General features: G+C 32.1%; 1 protein-coding gene across 1 annotated transcript in view; it reads left to right on the top strand.

Annotated features, from left to right (window-relative positions):
• Positions 1 to 25,516, top strand: part of LOC145254529 (uncharacterized) — a 167,723-nt gene that overhangs the window by 112,269 nt on the left and 29,938 nt on the right. The window contains exon 2 of the mRNA XM_080113057.1: positions 13,097 to 13,311. Coding sequence (XP_079969183.1) covers positions 13,097 to 13,311 — 215 coding nt within the window. The remainder of the gene's footprint in view (positions 1 to 13,096; positions 13,312 to 25,516) is intronic.

The raw sequence follows: 25,516 nt of genomic DNA, 5'->3' as shown, positions 1-25,516 counted from the left end.
GACCAATTTTTATAACTTCAGGTTCAAATTAACAGCTACAGCAGAAATTGGAATACACCCTACTATATATATTTATTATTAATATTAGTAATAGTAGTTTCTATAACACATCTAGCATTGGAAGGATGCTTCCATGCAGCAATTAATTACAGCTTTGTCAAATATATTTGGATCCTATAAGTGATCAACAGCTACATATAAATAAAAAAAAAAAGTGCTCAATTATTATAGAAAAGCACTTAAATCCACTTATGCTTCTTTTCGGTGTTCTTTTCTTTTTATACATTCTTGCAAAAGTAATATTGAAATCAAAAGTTTTTACTAAATATAAAATTAGAAGAAAAAATTATGTTTCTGAATTTTTGAGATGAAGATTGATTATCCATGTTATTTGAATTCTTCGGACTACTGTTCTCATTCTGATTAGTATTTTCACAAAGTTTTAGTCAATGTCGCCTCCGACCTTCTTCAGGTGTATCTTGTCTAAATAAAACCTGGTAAAATTCAGTTGTAAAGTTATACTCTTTTAGCTGAAGGTTCAATCCCTAGTGTGAGCAACAGTCAAAATACAATTATGAATTACTTAAGATTTCATGGCTGACAAAACGTGGATTAAATAGTCAAAGAATCAATTCTGAAGAAGGTCAGAGGTTATATCAACCGAAATGTTATGAAAATAGCACTCAAAATGAGAATAGTAGTCCAAAGAATTCAAATATGAATAAAAGAATAAGAACAGTAAATTATAAACTGCAGCAGAAAACGGATGCAATAATAATAATAATAATAATAATAATAATAATAATAATAATAATAAAATAATAAAAATAGTAATAATAATAAAAATTTTAAAAAATAATAAAAATAATAATAATAAAATAATAAAATAATAATAAAAATAATAAAAATAATAGAAATAATAATAAAAATAATAATAAAATAAAAATAGAAATAATAAAATAATAATAATATAATAATAATAATAATAATAATAATAATAATAATAATAATAATAAAATAGAAATAATAATAATAAAAATAATAATAAAATAGAAATAATAATAATAAAAAAAATAAAAAGAAACCCAAAGAAATGTATATAAAAATTATTTGTAACTAGCTGGACGCCCGTCGTCGCCTGGTCGTACAATATGCTTAAACATGATATTTTAATTTATGCAGATTGCGTATGTATCATAGAATCAATCCTCTATTGAAGAGTATATATTACAAGGAATAATTTGCCCAGTGGACTAATTGTCAAAAAAAGTTAAAAAAAAAAAAAAATAATAATAATGGTAATGTCGTTCATCAAATTCCGTTTGTGTTTGTTTACAATATCACGTCAGCTGATAGTCTGGCTTGACGATCTTAAAAATAGTTTTTCTTCTCTTATAGATAAAAAAAAAAACAATTTTTACACGGGAATATTTTATGTTGCACCGGTATAACATAAAGTATTATCCTGTAAAAATTCTTTTTATCTATAAGAGAAGAAAAACTATATTTAAGATCCGATTTTTTTTTTTGGGGGGGGGGGTTGATACTTATCGGATAAATGTCTGTACAAAACATATCTAAACACACTACCAGAAATATAAATTAGCTTTGTGTGAAATTTGCAAAAGATAGGTTCTGTAACGGCTGAGCCTATGAGGAAGGAACTCACACACACACACACACACACACACACACACACACACACACACACACACACACACACACACACAAACAAACAAAGTGACTTTTATATAATAGTAGAGATAGAAATATTAAAAACATACAAAAATCTAAAACCAAAAAATAAGCAGTTAGTTTGCGCAGACACATGTGGTTAAACCTGCATAGATATACGTTTCGTTGTGTAAGTTTATGGATTTCAAAGGATTGTGGATAAATGATAGGTGTTTGTGGAATGGGGTCACAGATGTTTGCCAATGTTGGTTTCTGACTGATTAGGGTGTAATGTGCTTGGTTAAAAGGAGAAGAAAATAAGAGGAAGCAGTTAAATGTCTATCAGGCTCTGCAGTGTACATTGCAAACTTCACAAAGATATTCCAGACAATCGCTGTAGTTTGTCGGTTTTATAGCATATTAACTATTTGATGCTGAAACGTAACACCAAATGCAAACGTTTAATCAATGGACTTGTTTTGTCTGCGTTATGCTGTGATATGATAGCTCCTTCCTGAATGGCAATTAAAACGTCTCTGTGTTACTTATACTTAATGAGACGATGTTCACCTGATATTTTTCCCCGTGAGGCTAGTATATTATATCATACAGCATCTTTTATTGATAGCACACACATGAAACTCTCGTCCCTTTTAAAGTAATCTCCTCCTGCTGCAATGCACTTGTTGCACCATTCCAACAACTTCCGGAAGGCCTCGTGGAAGTATTCTTGTGTGAGCATGCCAATGACCCTCATCACAATGTCTTTCACCTCAATTGTCTCATAACGACAGACTCTAAGGTTTTCCTTGAGCTTAGGGAATTAGCAGGTCACAGAGAGCAAGGTCTGCACTATAGGGAAGGTGAGGAACTGTTTTGATGCCCATCTTGATCATAACGTCTTTCTTTCTGATCTTCTCTGAGCACCTTTGGAACAAACTTTGTGCAAATTGTCCGCATCTTGAGTTCCTCACGAATAATTATGTGTACAGTTCCCACACTGACATCAAACTGTGTACTTAATGTCTCTATAGACACACGACGGTCCTTATCTACGAAATTATTTATTTAGCCAATAAACTCTGATGTTCTGACTTCCTTGCTCCTCCCACACCTCATCATTCCTCACAGACTCCCTGCTTTCCTTGAATCTCTTAGGCCACTCAAAAACTGATGCATCGATTCATGCAAAATGTTCCAAAAGCAGTCTGAAGCATTCAATATGTTTCTGTGGCTTTTTTCCAAGTTTAAAACAGAATTTTATTGCATATCGTTCTTCTAAAGTGTCTTCACATCCAGATTGCGTTTTTGAAATTCACTAGCTGTGGCAGTCAGGCTTTAGTAGGGTGTATTCCAATTCCAGCTGTAGTTGTTCATTTGAACCTGAAGTTATAAAAATTAGTCAGTCATCTCATAGTATATACAGCAATAACATACTGAATTTTCAAGAATCTACGACAGTTTTAAATGCCTGTACAAAAAACGTCTGGAAACTTATTGAAGGTACCTCGTATGACATCTTTAAAAATCAACAAACAAAAAAAAAAAAAAACTTTTTTAGTATCTCCTTCTAAGGGATCCTATTGTATCCTAGATTCGAAATCTCCAAACAACTATTAATTGGCCCTTTCTGTTTTCTTTCTCTTGTTTGAGAGGGAGAAGACAGGAAGAGACAATACTGAAGTTTCAACGGTCTATGACAATTTTAAATGTATGTACGAAAAAGTCTGGAAACTTATTTAAAGCACCTGGTACATCCTCTGAGTAATGATAGATTTTTTTCTAGTTTTTAGAATAACAATATTATAAAAACCAAAAAAAAAGTTACTTAAAACGAAAAAAAAAAAATGCCAACGATACAATAAAAACCATATGATAAACATTCTGATGGGATTCTTGTTTTAAAGTGCACTGCAATTTTCTGCAAGGATTCCAACCACGCAGGGCAATTTTCCATTTCGCATTACAATCGAGATAACAATGGCCATTTCTTCAACAAAGCTTTATTGCTTAATAACTTTGAGTATCTTGTCTGTCATGGCTATTTTCATGTGAAATGAAGCTGATAAGCTTGCTAAGATAATGTATATGTAAATCACACAAGTGTTACACATAGCGGCTGGGAGGAATGGGGGGCGCCAGCTGAGATAACTTAGCGCCATCAAAATGGTCGCCGGTTTCATTCTATTTTCGAACAAGAAATAACAAATCTTTTATCAATAAGGCCAAGAAGAAAGAAAAACAAAGATGAAAGACTTACAGAGATTGGAATAAGTAATTTGTCTCAGGTTTCGGATGCGTAAATAAACACAAGTAAAAATGTTTATTTGTGTACAGATTGGTATTTCTCCCTATATATATATATATATATATATATATATATATATATATATATATATATATATATATATATATATATATATATATATATATATTAGTGTTGGGTCGATTAGTCGTAAAAATCAGAAGTTTTGGGGGTATCGGAATCGATAGCGGAATTGGAAAGATTTGTGGCTATTTTTCGATGTCAAAAAACACTCCTTTAATTGTTGTATTTTATTTGATTTTGTTTGTTGGTAGTAATAATAAAATAATATAATAATAAAATAATATAATAATTATTTATTGATTTTAAACTTTAAAAATAAAAGCTATTTATCACTCCCTCACAAGTGTGTTTTTATGTTTGAAAAAGTATGTGTACATTTTATGTGTTTTTACAGTAATCCGGGGAAATCAAAATGACAACTCTGTCGTTCAGAATCGGTAATTGTATTGGAATCGGGTGTGTGTGTATTAATGTATTAATATTTAACTAGCAGGGCCTATGAATATTCCACAGTGAACTCATTCATATGTAATATACTGATGTTGGCATTCTGTAGATGTTCAGCGTAGATGGAGACGTCTTGATATTATTGTAGCTCTTTTGTTAAAACTGCAAAAGTATTTATCTAAGCTAGCAGGGACGTCCGGCATAGCTTCGTATATATATATATATATATATATATATATATATATATATATATATATTTATATATATATATATATTATTGTAGTCAATTTTCTATCGATTCTTATCTCCTATATAATAAAATGACTGCAAAAATTCCGCTCTGGATCAAAGTATCGTAGGTTTGCAACAACAGATGCTCCATACAAATCTAATACATCTCAGCTATTAACCACTATCTTATGCAACTTCTGCACACCATTTCAGACACATTAGGTCGTTATTATAAAATGCTACATTGCATCCTAGGAGCAACACCATCACAATCGCAACATCTTCAGAGGAAGGAGTTCCTATTTTCCCCGTAAGTTTAATCCTCCCACCACTATCAGTCAACACTGGAGGGAAATCTACATTTTCCACAGATATTGTGATATTGTAACCGACCCATATAAACATAGAGATTACACGATCTTTCCGATTTTCGATTCATAAATAATAACAGCTCCCTTAGCATATTCTGCCCATTCTGATTGGCTGAGACCTTACATTTTTATGTTCCAAAATGACAATATTTCCTACATAAACGAAAACTTCAGAAAGTCTACAAAATGGTATCGCTCTCTACAGAAGACAATAATGCTAAAAAACAAATACAAACATTAATTGCTCATAAACCAGTTGTTATAGCTAGCCATAAAAAAGGGAAAAAGTAATAAGAAAATATTCTTTCTGGATTTTGATGATCGTTTTTGTTTTATGTGTTTTTAATCATTTAACAATTCTATTAAGTATAATGAAGTGATAGGGTGATTTTCTTTTCGTTTTTTTTTTTTTTTGGGTTTTGTTTTGTTTATGAAAAGCATCTAAACTGTGTCAATGTACATGTGTCGCAGTTTCCAGAATATAAATTATTCAATTGGGAGATCCTATTTATTAAAAAGAAGAATAGAAGATGATAACATACTACAAACATTAAATTAATATATAGATATGTTAATTTGATGTTCGTAGTATTTTATTACCTTCTATCCTCCTTTTTAATAAATAGGATCTCCCGATCACCAAAGACACAATGTGAAAAAAAAAAAAAAAAAAAAATGTCGCCTTCAGGCCATACGTGAAACTAAAATATACTTTTTTGGTCTTCTGGCTAGGATCCAAGGGTAGTATATGTTTCGTCTAAATATTATATAATGATATTGTGAGGTTTCCGTTCGCGCCGGGCACCCATACAATGGAAATATGTCACACTTTTATAAGGATGTTGGAGATAAACCGTAATAATCAGATATATTCTGACACTACAATAACCAGATTCCTTAAATAATTTTACAGTTTTAACAAACTGGCTACAGTAATGTTACAGGGTCTCCATTCATGCTGAACGTCCACAGAATGCGAATGACCAGCAGCAATATATTACTTATGAAATATGCCGCTGTGGAATTTCTACAGATCCTGCTAGTATTATTCAAAATGTTTGAAACATATGTACAGATAGATATTTATTGATATATTTTTAAGCTGGATTGCATAATATCATGCCATGAATTTTGTATTCTACCGAGTTCTAATACTGCAGTATTCACTAGCACCAAACAGATATGGAATGCTTCATTTTGGGACCCTCAACGTCAAGAATACTTACTGAAAACTGAATCTTATTTATCATTTTATCCATTACGTCCAAATATATATAATGTTCATCACAAAAATTTCGAAACATAATACTCTGAAAATACTTTAACAAAAAATATTGTTGATTTTAAAATATAATTATCCACTGACACGTGTTTCGTCATCTACGACTCATCAGAGTGGCTGAATTTAGTGAGATTCAATATCAGGATCCCACTGATATCGTGATTTATGTAGATGTTATTTATTTGTTTTGCCATACTTTTTGAATGAATTCAATTATTTATACGAAAGTGCATTTTTACCTAAATGCGAGTTGGGAATAATTTTTCATTTGATCAATTTGGTACCCCCAAATGTGGAGCGGCATAAATATTGTTTTTAAAATATAATTACCCACTTGTTTGCCATCTATGACTCATCAGAGTAGCTGAATATAGTGAGATTCGAAACCGTGACCTCATGGAAAGAAGCCTAAACTTCTACCACTGCGCTATCTCGCACGACTGCTGAATATATCACGATTTACGTAGATGTTATTTATTTGTTTTTGTTTTGCAATACTTAATTTTAAAATAAATTTATTTGGCAGAAAATTATTTTTCTTTTTTTTTTAATCTAATTCAGTAATAAAATCTCTCCTTGGCTTCTAATAAAGCTTAACAAAGAAAACAAATTTAAATATAAGAAGGCATCCATTTTGATTGAACCCAGACATTTGTCTCCAAAATAGAAAACTTGAGATTGATATCTCTTGTTGCATAAGTTAATGCCCATAAAAAATGAATTATGGCCAATAAACAGAAAAATAAGTCTATTTTTGAATTCCAGCAATGTTAAATAACTAGTAATAAATGGTAATAAACAGTTTCAGTAAAGAATAAGTATATACAAAACGTGCACTGACTCCCAAACATTTGTAAAAGCAAAAATGTAATTTTAGTTATATTTATTTTATTTATTGGTCTCCCCCCTCCCCGACAAAGGAGGTATTGGACTTAGTAATTCATTCCCGTTAATCTTTTCGTTTGTTTGCACTTTTCTCAATAATCACGCCTTGTATTTTTTGAAATTTTGCACAAACATTAATCATGGTCAAAGTAAATTTTTGCCAGAAGAGATTTTCCAGGATAACTCTGTTTGTCCCTTTAAGGGGCATTATAGGGGTAAAATTCTCCCTAAATCGTTCATCTGTTCATTTGTTTGCACTTTTCTCAATAACCACGCCTTGAATTTAAAAAAAAATTTTGCACAAACATTAGTCATGGTGAAAATAAATTTTTGCCAAAATGTATTTTCCGGGATAATGATGGTTGCTCCTTTAGGGAGCATTATAGGTGCAAAATTGCCCCAAATCGTTCAGCCGAAAATTTGTTCGCACTTTTCTCAATAATCACACTTTGGGTTTTTTGGGTTTTTTTTTTTTTAATTTTGCACAAACATTAGTCATGGTGAAAGTACATTTTTTTACTTGGAGGGAGACGCCGCATACTTGACTTGTTTTATTTTATTCATTTTATTTTTTATTTATTTTATTTATCTTAGTTTGTTATACAAGAAAAAAAACCCATGATGAAATGTACATGTGTTTAAGTCTATAAACTTAAATACAATTACAAAATTTTACACAAATTGTCTGAGTGCCAAATAACCCTCTCCTTCTTTCTCAATATTTTTGGGTTTCAGCTTTCTTTCAGATGCAACAATATATACTGTTATATTTTGTGCTAGAAGTAGACAATTGGCTGTTAATAAACTCCTACAAAATTTGCACACTTCTGACTAGTGATGGGACGATGTTTTTGTTTTTCTGATTTCAATACAGTTACCGATTCCAATTATTTTTGAATTTCTAAATATTTAGCTATAGAGTTGAGATTTTATTTTCTTTTTCAGATGACTGCAAAAACCCATCAAATATGTGCAGATATCTTTGCAAACGTAAAAATATTTTTCGGATGACTTATAGATTTTAGTTTTACTTGTAGTTTAAAATCTATGAAAATTTATGATTTTATGATTACTATAGAACCAATTCTCTGTTGAATATTAGATTTCACCTAAAATATAATATTGCTTTCAAAAGTAAAAACAAAATGACTTGTGTGTCATCAGCTAGAATCAAACCAAAATATTTAGCGCTCTATTTGCATTCCCTCATGTAGTGCTCTGGCCACATTCCTTACCACTTGACCAAACTCGACAGACATATAAGAAAGTTAGCTATGATTCATTTCACGCATGCGCAAACTAATACAAATATGCCGGCAAGTTGAAATGAACATTTTGCATTGCAACTTGCCGACATATTTCTGTTAGTGTTATTCATCCATCCAAAAAATAAAAAAATTGTACTCCTTGTAAACCATCTTTGGTGTATAATTACTATCTCCTGTTAATTTGAGTGTTATATGACCAGCGAGTTTATTGGTTAAATATTTACACACAGACACGCATCTATTGTTTTATTTATATGGATGACACATTTATTTCATACATGCAAATCATTTAATTGTAATTAGTTCACTTATTATTTAATTCTTTATTTTAGAATTTTGGATGAGGATTCATGATTTCGACTCCTGTTCTTATTTTGTATGTTATTTTGCTGGTAATCTTTTCTATTCGCCGAGAGATCTTTGTTTCGGCTGTTATGATATGTTATATAGTATGGCGCCCAGTGGTTGTTGTTAAGCCATATTCTCTAGCGTTTTCCATCGGTACTTCCGATCATCAGGAGTGGTTTTTTTCTTTTGTTTTCTGTTTTTTTAGATGATAGTCACCATTTATCAAAGCCTGGAAGCCATTTGAGGATAAGGGTTACTGCGTGTACAATAATCAATGGGATAGTATCTTAGTAATCGTTAGTATTGGAAATTTGATAAAGTGTCTTACTTAAGGAGGCGGTTGTTGTTGTTGTTGCTGTTCTTTATCGAAGCTTGGGTGTATTTATAGTTTATTCGATTTTGTTTTATATTGGTTATATATGTAGGTGTAGGATGGGTAGGGGTGAATTATTTATTTTTAATTTCAATTTCTTTATTTTATTTTTATTTCATTTATTTATTATTACTTGTTGAATACAGTTAGTATATTTGTCCTAATATTAAACGTGATTCGGTTAATAAAGGACTGTAGTTTTTTTAATTAGTATAGCTTCTAGTAATTTAAGTCTTCGTGTGCAAGTGTTAAGATATCTAATTTTAGTATTGTTTGTTACAATATTTCTTATTTCGGATGATTGTAGGATTTTGTTGTGAAAGGTTAGGTGCTGTTTGATGGTGCTATTATCTGCTAAGTGGTAGGTTAATCATTGGGAGAGTGTTGTCATGGTGTGGCCAATGTATGTATTATATGAACTTTTAGAGTGGGTTTGGAGACCTTCTTCAAAGGGGCATGTAATTTTTAGTTAGGTTTAGTGTGGTGTTAGTAGTATTATTGTTTTTAATTAGATTGGTTTTAAATTTAGTATAATATATTATTAGTTTGATCTTTTTGTTTTGGTCGATGGGTTTGGTGTACATTTTAATTATGTTTGTTATTATTTTTCGTCTATTTTGTAGTTAATCTGTAGTTGGTTTTTATAGTATACTTTGATGGTGTTGTTTTTGTTAGGGTTTATGTTTTTATTGTGGATAAAGTTTAAATAGTTTTGTGTGTTGGGTTTTGTTAGAGAAATTATTGTTTATTATTGTTTGTTTTATGTTAGTTCTTTCTAAAATATTTGTCAGGTTGATGCTATATTATATGAACGGTGAATCAGGTTTTTAATAAGGGCAGTTTTATATTTTGTGGGCATTCGCTGTGGTAATTTACGAGTATGTATAATATATATATATATACTTTTTATTTGTTTTACATAAGTATTTACATGTCGCTGCACATTCATGAGCATGTTTCAGTAAGCAACTTATTACAAGTAACTTGAGACCTCTTCAGACGATATAGCTTATACAAAAGTAGACTCTACTCTTGTATGAACCTCATTTAAAATTCATTGGTTGCTTGACCTCTGGAAAATGTTAATCTGGAATTATATGCACTCCTGATCAAAAATTTAAGACCACTTGAAAAAAAAAAAACCCATTTAATTCAGAAATTTACATTTTTATAAAATAGGCATTTTACACTCGATCAAAATTATAAGACCAGAGGTATAAATTCTACGAAATTGTACAAAAAGTGTATGAAACATTCAACAACCAAATTTAATAATGAGTTCTACCTCCACTGGTTTTGATGACTTCAAAAATTCTTTGGGGCATGCTAGAAATAAACGTTTTTATTAAGGTGAAGGGGGTATTGCTCCAACTTCTGAAGATGGTTTTGCAATGTTCATTTTTTCTTGAATATTGTTTGCCATGTAAATAAACATCTCTTGTCATCTATCTCCAAACATTTTCAATTGGGTTCAAGTCCGGTGAGCATGCAGGATGTCCTAAGAGATGGACCCTATTTTCTTGCAGAAAGGTCAAGCTCCGTCAAGCAGCATGGATTGCAGCATTATCCTGTTGGAATAACCATCCATCCCCACACAAACGATGACCCTCCATCATTAACAATGCTAACATAACTAGCCGCTGTCTAACGACCCTGCACCACCTAGAGCTCTATTGTCCCTTTGTAAGAAAAGGCACCCCCATACCATTAGAGACCCTCCACCACTATGACATGTTTAGAAACTTTCAGGTGACATGTTTTCATCATGCCAATATCGTTGGAAGCCATCAGAACCATCCAGATTTAATTTTTTCTCGTCAGAAAACAGGACTTTCTTCCACTTCTCAACGTTCCATGTTTGGTATTCATGACCAAACCTTAAGCGGTCCACCTTGTGACATGGAATCAGGCAAGGAATTTGTTTACACTTTTAATTTACCATGCCTTTTTGTCATAAGTGTCGTCTAATGGTTACTGGACTGCAATAATGTAGGAGAAATTTTTGGAATTTACCAGTGAGTTTTGCTTTTCCATAATTCCCACTGTTCTTTAGAAAGTTGCAAATCAGTTTTACTGTGATTTAATTTAGCTGCAATCGCCCGCTGTAACAAACTTTGCTTATGAAAATCTAGAATTCGAACATGCTTAACTTTAGTAAGTTTGCTTGCTTTTAGGCATAGTGACACTTTTACGCGGTGACTGCTAATCTGTAACTGAACTAAAAAACAATTTATGCCCCATGTCTTATAATTTGGATCAAGTGTAAAATTCCTCACTTTATAAAAATGTAAATTTTTTAATTAAATGTTTGGAATGCAGCTTTTTCCCATAACCTTTTAGGTTGTAGTATTTGGTAACCTTAATTGGAAGGAGTTTAAAATATATCCTTTAAGAAAAGGTTTCTTTTTAAAGATCTTCAAGTGGTCTTAAATTTTTGATGTGTGTGTGTATATATATATATATATATATATATATATATATATAGTCTTGGGAGAGTCGCGCTGCTAAACGTTCGGCCTGGCGTTGCGTCATCAGCATAGGAGCCAACAGGGCAGAGAATCAACGCATGACACACGACCAGCAGAAGCACAAGAGGAGGAAGGAGAGAGCTGCCGGTTCACAGCCTGCCGATACCGCTTTCACGTGTCCAGAGTGTGGAAGAGTCTGCCGAGCACGGATTGGCCTCATCAGCCATCTCAGGACCCACAAACCCCTGACGCCGAACTGATTGATACCTTGGTCATCGTCGACTTCGACGGACGAGCAAGAAGAATATATATATATATATATATATATATATATATATATAATGTATGTGTGTACAGGGTATCCTAATAAAATGCATATACTCTTTAAATTATCTCAACTTGCTGCATTAATATGCTATGTCACGTCTCCAAGAGATGTTTAAAAATAAAGAATGGTACTTCCAGCATGATGGAGCACAATCCCACATCATCATGACGTAAAGCCTATCGATGGTCACCTGCTAAACAGATGGGTAGAACGAAGAGGAAGTATTGAGTATTGTCCATGGATATTTGGGGGGGGGCATGTTAAATACAAGGTTCACATTACAAAACCAGCTACAATGAATGAGTTGAAAGCAACCATTGAAAGATATGCCAACATACCAATTGAATTGATTAGGAACGGTTTGCATTCAATCAGTGAGAGTTCCTATTTACTTGCCTCCCTACGAGGGCAGAGTTAGACACAAGGTCGGTTTTTAATGTGGGGAAAATCCAATTCCCCCAAGAAGTGGCACTCTGGATAGGCACAAAAATAAAAATTGTCTCAGTCATGAAGGATTTCTCCTCCACTGACTGAGAACAGAAAAGGTGAAGTGTAGTATCAGAACAGATACTACACTGATCTCGACTCAAAGTGTGTTGTCAGCTGTTCATGGATCATAATGGCAAATAATTTGAATATTTTCGATAATTAGCTTGTTTCTATATTTGTTCATAGTATTTTGATGCATGAAACTTTTCCTTATAATAAATGTTAAAGAGTGTATACATTTTAATGGGACAACCTATATATATATATGCTTTATTTTTTTATTACTGTTTTATCTGCTTAGTTACACATGTTTCGGTTACCGAATCGTATTGACGATCCAGTAACTTCATCAGACATTACAGAAATGGTCCATTTCTATAATGTCTGATGAAGTTACTGGATCGTTAATACGATTCGGTAACCGAAACATGTGTAACCAAGCAGAAACGGTAATAAAAAATAAAACATATATTTGCTCTGCAAAAGTATTGTGCACTTTCTTCAGGTTTTTACTAATTACCATTTTTGCTATATATATATATATATATATATATATATATATATATAATGTATCATAATTGCTTTTTTGTATCTTTTTTTCAGGTGGAGACTGGGATATTGTTCCTCTCCATAATGCATTTTTGCCAGGAACTGTAAAGTTACCAAAACGATTTCAACGTTTCATTAAACGTACTAATTCCTATCGAGACCTCGAAGACATGCAATTGACCAATTCATCAACATGTAATGGCAGTGAAAACAAGGAAAGTCGCATGGCTGATCTACAACAAGCGATCCTTTGGCTGCGGCATGAATTGGTAAGTACTTTGCCAAAAGTTTCTCTCTAACACATGAGTTGAGCAAAAATGAAATTATTAAATAAAGTCGGTCATTGTTATGCAATGAATCGGATTCATATCCTGGCAACAACATAAAATACCATATGTTGAATTCTTAGTTTAGGAAATAGAAAAAGGTTACTATTGCCTTAGTTGTTAATATATTGTACATATTCTTGCAATGAGCATGCAAATATTCCTTGCTTTTGCTACCATTATAAAACTATTTAACTGCATTTTGATTCTTCGGACTACTGTTCTCATCTTGAGTGTTATTTTCACGTTTCGGTCGATGTAACCTTCAACCTTTCTCTGGTGTATCTTGTCGAACTCTGGAATGTTTCTGCTGAACTCTGGAATTTGAATAGAATTTCAAACGAACTCTTTATTTACTTCACAGGGGTAGCATGCTTTCGTTCTGTCAGCCATGACTCGATAGAGGTCCTAAGTCATTTGCAATTGTATTTTTCGCCTGCCCTCACTGAGAATTGAACCTTCAGCCTTCAGGGAAATATCACTTTTACAATTGATTTTTTCAAGTGCTCTAACCACTTGCAGAACATTTGGTATCTCCACGGCGTTGTGTAAAACGTCAGCATTGTACACATTAACAGCAACGTCATCATTTCATGAGTTCACGTTAATGGAAGTAACGGTTTTTTTTTAGTATGGATAAAAAACAATATAACAATATAAGACTTACCTTTTGTAAAACAAATAGATTTTTATTAATGAACTACACAGGCGAGAGATAATAAAATCAAATTAATTTTACGTCCTCTGTTAACACTTACATATCTAAAAATAATGTTACTTATAGGCCTCCGTTTTTTTTGTTGTTTATTTTTATTTTTTGAAAAAAAGTGCAAAAAATAAAGATCACCCTCTATCAATTTAAATAATAAAATCAATACGAAATTTTTAAGGCCGATTTTGGATTTGCAATTTTTATTGTCTCAAGAGTCATACATTCTATTATATGAATATATTTTTTTATTATTGGAAACCTGTTATAAAAAAATCTTTGTTTAAACTTCATATTGCAAAATATTTGAATTTAATATCATTTAAAGCTTTTTAAAAATAATTATTTTTTAAAATTGTTTTTTTTTTTTTGTTGTAATTCAAATGATTATATTACCGAGAAAACAAAATTATCAAGAAAGTTTTTCTTTTTCTTTAACATGATAATATTGATTTTATGCCCAATTTTATTTACAATTTAAGTGACATAAATAACGGGATTTTTTATATATATATATATATATATATATATACTAGCCTGGGTGCCCAGCGTTGCCCGGATGTTTGGAGGTATGTGTTGAGCAAAAAAAAAAAAAAGTGGTAGTAGGCAGGCAGGCTTGAACCTGTGACACAAAGGCGGAAAAGAAAGTGAACAAAAATCTGACGTCTTACCGCTACTTCATAACGCAACTTGAAGTCTAAAGCATTCAACTTTAACGTAGCCAATCAAAAACAAAAAAGATGACTTGCAGAAATGGTGTTGCTTTTAAACCTCCCACGAAAGCAAATTAGTTTAGGGGGGGGGGGGAAACCAGTTCCCCCAAAAAGGGGGCACTCTGGCAGTATTCAAATAAATAGTGATTTCCCCTACATTAATTAAGGACCAATTACAGAACAGATACTACCTGGCTCACAGGCCAGACGGTTGGTATTTATTTGCTTCCCCACGAAAGCAAATTAAACACAAGCCCATTTTTTAATGTGGGGGAAAACCAGCTCCCCCAAAATGGGAGCACTCTGGCAGTGTCCAAATAAATAGCAATTGTCTCGATATAAAGGGTCTCCCCCACAGTCACCGACGCCCATTTGACTTCAAAAGTAATTGTCTCAGTATAAAGGGTCTCTCCCACATTGACCAAAACCTAATTACTTTAAGTGAAGCATAAAAACAGATACTACATTGTGATCTTGGCCCGAAAGCCTAGCGATTGTATTCTAATAGTTTTGCTTTATTTATACGAAAAAACAAACAAACAAACACTAGAGACGACGGCACGGTGGGAATTTTGTTTAACTCGATCAAAAAAAGAAGATAGAAACAATGTCCGTTTGCGAATGCAAGATATTACAATCTGGGAAGTATGCAAAAACTTCTTGCAGAATCTAACCAATTGAGAAGCCCAATTTAAAAAGCCGTTTGTGTACATATACAAACGCTCGTGCTCATTTTGTCCCTTATATAATAGATAAAAATAACTATTTTTTAATTATTTGATCTTTTCAGCTTTAAAAAATGTTGAAATTTTTATCGACCTATATTTATTTTGTTTAGATTTCATAACCTGAAATATTGAGGGGGTAGAACACCTAAAAAAAATAATTTCCGCGAATATATTTAATGAAACCTACTTTTATTATGTAAGTATATTTAATACTGAACAAATATCGAAAATTTCAGGAAGATCTGACCATTATTGGATTTTTGCTAAATTTCTAAAACACGGGTATGTTTACAGCTTCCAAAACGTCACTACATAGGAACGTTGTTTTAAGGCGTCGATAATGTAAAACCGATTTTTGTCTCCCATTTTCATTATTTTTGTATGCCGTAAAAAATTTTTTTAAAATATTAGCAGTTTATTTGAAGCTTCTTCTTTTAAATGGTAAAAAAAGATAATGATAATATTAAATTAAATTACAGTTACATCATGTTACATATAGAGATGGGGATAAAACTGCGGCATGCGTTGGAGGTACCTACAGAACATAATATTTATTTGAATTCGAAATTTTACAGTGAACAGTTTGAAAGACCAGACAAATGCAAGATTTTTTTTTAAATAAATATTAAGATTAAATTAAAATTTTCGACCCATAAAAAAAATTCTGATATTTTTTTTTTCTTGTACACGCCATGCTGGTGGTAATGCCTAGCACATCTTTAGATGTTGATGAAGACTGAGGTTTTTAAATATCCAATACAGTGTGAAGAAGAAAAACGTATATTATCTACATCTTCCTGAAGAACTCTCTTTTATGGGTAGAAAATTTGAATTTAATTTTAATAAATAAATATATTTATTAAAAGAAAATCTTGCACTTATTTAACCATAGAATTTTGAATTTTGAATTCCAATATCAACAGTCCTTTATAAACAGTTGATTTTCCATTATTTTTACACTATTTATTGCGACAAGAGGAGAAATGGTAGGCTATGTTTGCAGTTGAGTTTGTTACTCATCATGTTTGTCTACTGCCTAGAGTTCATATTGCTTGACCAAGTATAACTTAGACATCCAAAATCTAAATCAGTTGTATGTCAAAGGTCAAAGTTACATAACGATGAAAGTTTGATAACTTTGGTTCTGTTCATCCTAGAGATTCACTACTTGGCCTACTTTGTAACCAATGAAGTCCCACATTTTAATATCAACTTGTGATCTAATGTTTTTGATGACAATAACCACCATGCAAAACTTTCAGCCTGATCGGATAAATAGTTTTTGAGTTATCAACGTTTCTATGGCATAACTTTAAGAATATTTTGTGTAATATGGAGCAGCAAGGCACAGATAAAACTTTGGTCCCATCCTTACGTTGTCAGTCTTATGACTGGCTTATGTTCGTGTTCTCACTATTTCTCTACTACTATTACATTTTTATTTGGGAAATCGCCCCAGACAAGGTATGAAGCCATAATGTAAGGAAATGCAAAAAAATAAATTAAATATTACTTCAAGGTTAAAAAACAGCCACCAATAAGGGCAGGGCTTTACGGTGCGAGTGAAACTGTCTTGCGAGTGAAACTGTCTTGCGAGTGATTTTTCCAAGTGGTGATTGTAAATAATAAAGCGTTTACCTTTTACCTTTTGTCGATTGTGCTTCTTTTCTTTTTTTTTTTTTTTTTTTTTTTCACCAACAGTCTTCTTTTCAACCATTATTTTTAAAAATAAAACGAGCCAAGTCAAATTATTTAAACAATGAAAGTTTAATAAAGCAATGTTTTTTAACGAAGGCTGTTTAAAAATATCGGTGTATGTTTAGAATTGCATTAAAAAAAAAAGGAAACAGAAAAATCTTTCTGGTGTCACGGAACGAAAATGTCATATTCCAAAAATTAAGTGAGTTTAGTCAATCAGTAACTTTTCTATTTGGCTAGTAAACGAAAACATTTAGTTGTCAAAGTTTGATTAAAAATTTGTCCTTAAAGCCCTGAATGGTGAGTTGGATAGGTTCTGGCCCAGAAAGCAGCAATTCTCCTCTCTTTGTCAGAAACATCATTGATGGAATGCAAGTACTAAAAGACAAAATAAAGGAAGCAAGAGTTACATTTAGTAGAAGAAATCTAAATCTAATGCAGTGTTTGTATTTGATTTATAGCAAAACTGATTTTAATCTTGCCAAGATAAATGTTTTCCCACTATTCGAAAATGTGGGAAGATCAAACAATGCTCCAGTGTGTAACAGAATTTTGTGATTAATTCGTAGTTGAGAAATACAAGCCATTTGAAATTTACAGAAGAATATGTGAATCAAAGTTCACAGCAAACAGTGTCAGATAAAAAAAATTTGCATTATATTTAATTATTTTTTGTATGAAATAATAAATAAAATTAAATTAAAATGAGAAAATTGAAAACTTTGAAGTGTCGGAAATAATAATAAAATCATTTTTATTTACTTTTTTCTCTAAAAAAATAGCTTCATCAGGGTAGGAAGTCGGCTCGGTGATTTTTTTTTTTTTTTTTTTTTCTTCATTGTGTTTTTTTTTTTTTTTTTTTTATACAGTGATCACCACTTATCAAGGCCCGGAAGCCACTCAGGGATAAGGGTTATTGCAAGTACATTACGTTAGTGTGGAGATTTGATGAAGTGTTTACTTAAGGGAGCGGTTCATTAGGAATTTGTTAACATTGGACTTGAAGACATCCAAGTTGTAGTCCGGTGGGAAGCAGGCAGATGGAACAGAGTTCCACAGGCGTACAGTTCTAAGAAAGAAGCTTTGTTCATGGAATCCGCGTTTTGATTTAGGCACAGATATAGAGTGGGGGAATTTTTTCACAGTGGATTCAGCTGGACGGGTGTTTTTCATGAAAGATTGGCGAGGGGGGACCAGAGATTGGAGTTCAGACGAACTGTTAATAGCAAAAAAGTAAATAAAAATGATTTTTATCATTATTCTCGACACTTCAAAGTTTTCCAATTTCTCATTTAAATTTTATTCGAAATGTCTTTTAAAATTATGTGACCATCTTTTACTTCAAATAAGATGTTTTGCTTTCATTGTTTTGAATTTGTTTTTATTTATAAAAAAATATATTACTTTATGAAATATTTATTGATTTCTTTTTCTTTTTTTTTTAACAAAAGAAAATAATGTTTTATCTGACACCGTTTGCTGTGGAATTAGTCATTTGTTTTCCTGATTCACCAGCTTTCTTATCTCAACCATCTATGTAGACGTAGTACCATATAACGTCTAACACTGCACACACACTCTCACACACACACACACACACACACACACACACACACACATATATATAATTATTTACTATTATAATTATTAAATACCTACAAACATTAGAGTTTCATCCTTTTCAGGAATCATTAGTGCAGGTTAGATTTGAACCCGGCAACAGAAGCCATCTCTAGCTCCATTAGCAAGGACCTAACCCATTCGGCCACCGTTAACCGCGAGAAATACTGTTGAAATTTAAACATTTATTTTTAAATGTTTTTAACGTCTATCAGTGATCTAATCACTATATAAATATATATATATATAGAGAGAGAGAGAAAGAGATAAAAAATTAACATTATCCTTAATTATTTTTTGTATGAAATAATAAATGTGATTTTTTTCAATTTTTTTAATTTGTTTTTAGTATTATTTTAAAATATATTACTTCATGAAACATCTATTGATTTCTTTATTACTATTTTTTTTAAGAAAAATAGAATAATTGCTTATCTGACACCGTTTGCTGCGAACTTAAAGTCACCTGTTTTCCTGATTCGCCAGTTTTTACTTATCCCAACCATCTATGTAGATGTAGAACCATATAACATCTAACACTGTACATATACATGCAATTATTACTTGCTTTATGTTGGTAAACAGGTTATAAGAATTATTTTCTAGTTACAATGATACAGAATGTATTTTGACAAGAATCAAACAAAATTTTCAAACCTAAGGAATTTGTTTTTAATATTATTTTAAAATATATTACTTTATGAAATATTTATTGATTTCTTTCTTTTTCTTTTTTTTTTTTTCAAGGAAAATAGAATAGTTTGTTATCTGACGCCGTTTGATGCAAACTTCGAATCACCTGTTCTTCTGATTCACTGAAAAATATGTGATGTGAGCAGATGATTAAAAAAAAAAAAGTTTACACATTGTTTTAGAATTCAAGATGAAAACAGTCCCATAATCGTGAACACATTTGAAATGGACACATTTTGATTGATACAACAGACATTTCTAAAAACAAAAAAAACCTTGGAATTTCTGTGAGTACAGCAAACAAAACTGTGCACAGAACCTGTTTTGTTTGCAAGATCACTTATTGTTTCACTCACAAAATGAAGTGAAGATCACTGTGAGAAAATGGCTAAAAATCAGTCCAAAATTTTCTATGCTGAACAAATACAAAAACTTTTTTCTCGTAATAATGCGTTTGCAAATATTGAGATCACATTGAAAAATAAAACAAAAGCATACTTGTCCATGTTGACATGCACGTTGTTTTATTGCAAAACTAGTAGGGGCTACCTGGCTTTGCTAGGTCGTAAAATGCACTGAAATATATTTTAATTCATGCAGATTTCTTATTTATTATTACAAAGCCAATTCTCTATTGAATATTATATTGTACCTAATATATAATACTGATTTCAAAAGTTTAAAAATAAAAATGACTTAGGTGCCATCAGCTAGAATTGAAACCAAAACATTTAATGCTCCAGCCACGTACCCTACCGATGTAGATATCGAAAGATTGATAAGAAAGATTTAAGATTAAACGACTTAAAGAAATAAATTGAATTTGGGCATGAGCAGAAAACTTGTATATCGGCAAGTTGAAATGAACATTCTTGCCGATATATTTCTGTATGTGTTATTCATCCATCCAAACAAAGATTTTACTCATTGGTGTATGATTACTATTTCCTGTTTATTTCAGTTTTATGTGACCTGTAGTTTAAGAGTTTATTGGTTAAATATTTACACACATACATCTACTGCTTTATCTATATATAAAAGATTTATCTTATTTATTGAATGGTCTCATCTGTTGCTAATGGAGATTTTGTATCTGTCTGCCTGAATTCGAAGTTATACCATTCTATTAACAGTAGTGTAGTATCTGTTGTACTGTCATGAGACTATCCTCCCAGGCATTACTTTTTCATCATCGTATTTGGTTTAATACCCTTTTTATATGCTCGGATGTGTTGGATGGCTTTAAAAAACTGACTTCTAAACTTGGCTATCTCTGCCCAGGCCTTTATTTATCCCTCTTTCCCTCGAACCCATCCTTGTCACTTTCTTCCCAGTTTTCTTTCACCTTCCTCTGTGAACTGAACCTGCTATCTCAACTGTTCTACATATACTTTTATTCATTCTTTTAACGTGGCAATACCTTTGAAATTTCTTGTACTGCATACATATCCCTTTTTACTGTCTAAATTAAATCTTCCCCTGAGGTCATTAGATGTAAGCTTGTCTTTAAGACATGTTACAATCATCGTATCATTCTCATATCATTTCTCTCCATGCAACACATGTCCTCAACTTTCACTGGCCAGATTTCACTTCCATACATCAACAAACTACATACATATGCCTGATAGACTTTTCTCTTGGTAGACAGTGGTAACGTCTCTCAGACATTATCTCCTCTCTTAGTGTATATCAACAAGAAATTATCAAAATAGGATGTTCATGAACAATCTTAAGTTATATATACTAGAAAATATATGCACCCAATGAAGGAGCATGTTTTTATTTATATTTGATGTAAGATGTTTTTCTCGACCATCTTCCTCTGATCAGTTGAATATGCAGTTAATTTAAAAGTTGACTTAGGTTCACTTGACGATTAGGGTAAGAAGTGGTTTGTTTCTTTAATCCTGTTAAGACTCAGCTGATGTCTTTCAATCGTAGGTGTGTCCCTTTACTTTCTGGGATTGTCATGGATGGCTCTGCTCTTGAGAAGAAATCTACTCTAAAACTTCTTAGTCTTTCTTTCTCATCAAGTCTTTCTTGGAGTTCATATATTAGATCCATTGCTCTTTCTGCTTCTTGTAAAGTAGGTTCTTTTTATCACTCTAAAAACTTTCTCACACCCGAGGCTACTTTCTATCTCCATAAATCGACTATCAGACCATGTATAGAGTATTGTTGTCATATTTGGGTTGATCACTGATCAAATTTGAAGGTTCTTGATAAGGTATAAAAACGTATCTGTAATTTGATTAACCTCATCCTTTCTTCACTGCAACCTCTCTCTGACAGACGTGATGTTGCTAGTCTCAGTGTTTTCTATTAATATTATGGCATGTTTTTTCAGTATTGTCTAATCTATTCCCAGCTTCTTTTGTTCCAGCTCATTTGACTATTTGGTGTAGTGGTCTCCAATTAGCTGTCTTGATATCGCATTATAATATAGCTTCCTATTCCAGTAACTTCATTCCAAGAACTGCAGGCTTGTAGAACTCTATTCCTGCTGACTATTTTCCTCCTATCTATAATCTTGGTCTTTTCAATAGGCATCTCTTGTCTTTTCATAATCATAGTTCGTTCTTGTTAGTTCCTTACATCAAGTGGCTTCATGCCTTGTCCAGAGCAATTTCCATTAAAACAACTGAAGCATGCATGGTTCCCATGAGTGCACAGTGAACGAGGCATAAAAAAATGACTAAGTTCAGCATTTGCCCCCCCCTCATTTAGCCCCCAAAGTCCCCAGGGGACTGGTGAAAATGAACAAACGGTGCAGTATTAGGTCTTGACATATGTAAATTTGAGTTCTGTACCATGCAAAAGAAAGAAATGACTAAGTCCATCATTTGCCACCCCTCTCCCATTTAGCCCCAAAAGTCCCCAAAGCCCTAACATATTTAGATGTGATTTAAGCACCATGCAAAACTGCCAAATAGACATACACAGAAAATGTTGAACAAATATGGTAAAATAGTCCCAAAATTGGAGTGTTTTTATTAGTCCTAAAAGAGGCCCTGGGGCACACCCAAGAGTTATCGCAAAGTATAGACAAACAAAATTATATAGAAATCAGTTAGTTACAACTTTTCAGAAAGTTTTATAAAAATCCAAGGCATCAATTTTTTTTTAATAAGCACAAAAGTGTCAATTTTAACCATTTTAACCTGAAAGGCACCCCTGGGGTGGGGGCAACCAGAGTTTTCCCGGAAAATCCGTTCTGTTACTTCTTTTTTTACTCATATCATGTTTTATGTTTGTACAAAATTTCAAAAAATTCCAAGGCATAGTTATTGAGAAAAGTGCGGACAAAGTCCGTCCCCCCCCATTTTGTTGGGGGAAATGTTTAGTGTGTTTGTAAATGGCTGATCGCTTCGATCTGTGCTTTCAAATTCTCTGATATCGTGGACAGCCAATGGTCGTATGTTCTTGCATAATTCATTGCTTTGCCTTTTCTGACTTGTTGACATCTTTCGGCTTTAATGGTCTTATTAGCTTCATAATTGCTCAAACACAATTATGAGTAATTTGTCTGCACCTTATTCATTCCAGCACACACACACACACACACACACACACACACTCACACTCACACTCACACACACACACACACCTTTATAAGTAAAAGTGATGTAATAGTTACAGTATAGTAATATGCTTTTTCAAGTAAGTGTTTCTCTTTTAAGTGATGCTTGTATAATTTTTTTTTTTTTTTTTAACTCTTTTTCACGCCAAACAAGGTATATTGCCAGTTCGACATAAGGGGCTACTATTTGAGACCATGTCTACAGGGACACTATGTAGGGAGTTGAGTAACAAGATGTCTGTTCACATTCTCTTTGGCAAGCCTAACAATACTAAATCTATAAATGAAGAACCGATTCATGGTTTTTAAGAAACCGAGAAGAGTTAATTCTTTCGGTTTTAATTCACAAAAAGAACATTCGAGTTTTAAAGATATGGAAACATAATTCCATCATAACAATATAGAAACAATGCTTATTAAGTAGTGATATTTAAGAAAAAATAACATTTTTTTTTTACTCTTATTAGATTTGGACACTAATAGAGAGTAAAGGAACTTGTTGGAAGCAGTCGTAGCTTGACAAGTGCTTTTTGTAGAAGTTTGGCAGGGAGGAGGGCATTAAAGGAAGCTCAGATGATTACTTGCCGTGAAAATAATGGTAAAGCGGAGAGAGGCTCGCAACGTCTCTTTTGTAGGAAAGAGGTTCCAGAGAGAAGAAAAGGGCATCGTCCATCAGGTTTCAAAGCTGGTTTTGAACTGTCAAGGCTTCATTTTTAACAGAATTGGTACTTTAGAAGATGTGTGTTTATGTGTAGAAATCGTTTGCAAAAAAAATAAAAAATGAAAACAATAAAATACAGAAATTTGCAACTTGGGTTTTGTTTATTATTCTCTTTAAGATTCAGAAATGCGTATTAGTGTACTGTTATCCCCTTCCTCACTAGAGAGTAAAAATTTTCAGAGAACCTTTCCCTTTTATCAGTCAGGGATGGAATAAATGATCTGACAGAAATTCTTACATTAACTTCAAGCGCAAGCATTTTTTTTAAAACTTGAATAAAAATTGTCAACAGTTTCTTCCGATGATAAATGTTTTTTTCCAGATAAGGTCTTAAACCAAGATGCTTATACATGCTTTTAACCATCCACCAAATACACGGCAGAGATTGATAAACAAAGCAGTTAGTTACAGATTTCTGTATTTTTTAAAAAATTCTCTGATTGGGTATTTTACACACATTTGTCTATACGCAAGGCATATGTGGATATTTTAGTATATTTTAATTTCACAATTTTTTAAACACATTTTTATTATTTGTTAAGTCTCTTGGAACAAATCTCCCTTTTTATCCATTTTCTCAATTAAAACCTTGAAAACAAAGCATTTACACTATTCATACAATATCAATATAGAGATCAAATTGTGTTTAATATTTCATCCGATAGTGCATAAAAATGCATTTAAAATCTTTTTTGTTTCAATTGTAATCAAAATTAATCCAGTATACTTATTTATTTATTATAAATTAAAAATTATTATAAATTAAAAAAAAAAATGAATAAATAAATAAAAACAAAAACGTTTAAAACATGTATATTTGTCTACATTTCCTGTAATAATGTTCAATAAAAAAAGAAGCATGTATATATTTCATTATAAAATGTTTTATGAACCTTACCTGGATGCATTAAAAATTATACACGAGTTAAAAACAATTTTTAAAGAATTGCAAGTTCATTATGTATGCGTTCCAAACTAATGAATATATCTCCACCGGATTTTTGCATTTTGTTACTGATTGACATAGAGGGAAAGTTTCTCTAGAAAATTTTAACTCCTTAATGAAGAAAGAATATATATATATATATATATATATATATATATATATATATATATATATATATATATAACAATGTTTACAAAAAATTAAAAAATAAATACCGGACAGGGATTAATGAACAATGCTGCGAGTTGTAGTTTTCTGTAATTAATTTGTTCTTCGTCTTATTTCTTCTGATGCTAGTCTAGCGGCACTGATGAGTTGTGATACAACGAAACAGGACTGTATGTCGATGACTACAAATATATTTTAAGCCCCCCTCTTTGGGTAGAGCACTGTCGTTAATAACCTCACCCCCTACTTAATTGGCTGAAAATGTGAATCTTGTTGTTTGTTTGTTTACGAACAGGCGATTTGAGCACTATAAAAGTGGTGGCGGGTGTCTATTTAAATAGACATTCCGACAAGTTATTTACGGGCGTCGATTCCATGGTCGAGTGGGAGAACTGCCGACTGTCAATACGACGGTTCTAGGTTCAATCCTCTCCTTGGCTTGGGAGAGATGATAGTCTAGCTGCACTGATAAGTTGTGATACAACGAAACAGGACTGTATGTCGATGACTACAAATAAGATTTCCTATGAAATAAAATTAAAAGAAAAACAAGATAAATAAACGTAGCT

The sequence above is a fragment of the Euprymna scolopes genome, chromosome 3, assembly GCF_053919585.1.
Source record: "Euprymna scolopes isolate OS-2025 chromosome 3, ASM5391958v1, whole genome shotgun sequence".
NCBI classification, from domain to species: Eukaryota; Metazoa; Mollusca; class Cephalopoda; order Sepiida; family Sepiolidae; genus Euprymna; species Euprymna scolopes.
This window is presented reverse-complemented; position numbering and strand designations above follow the sequence as displayed.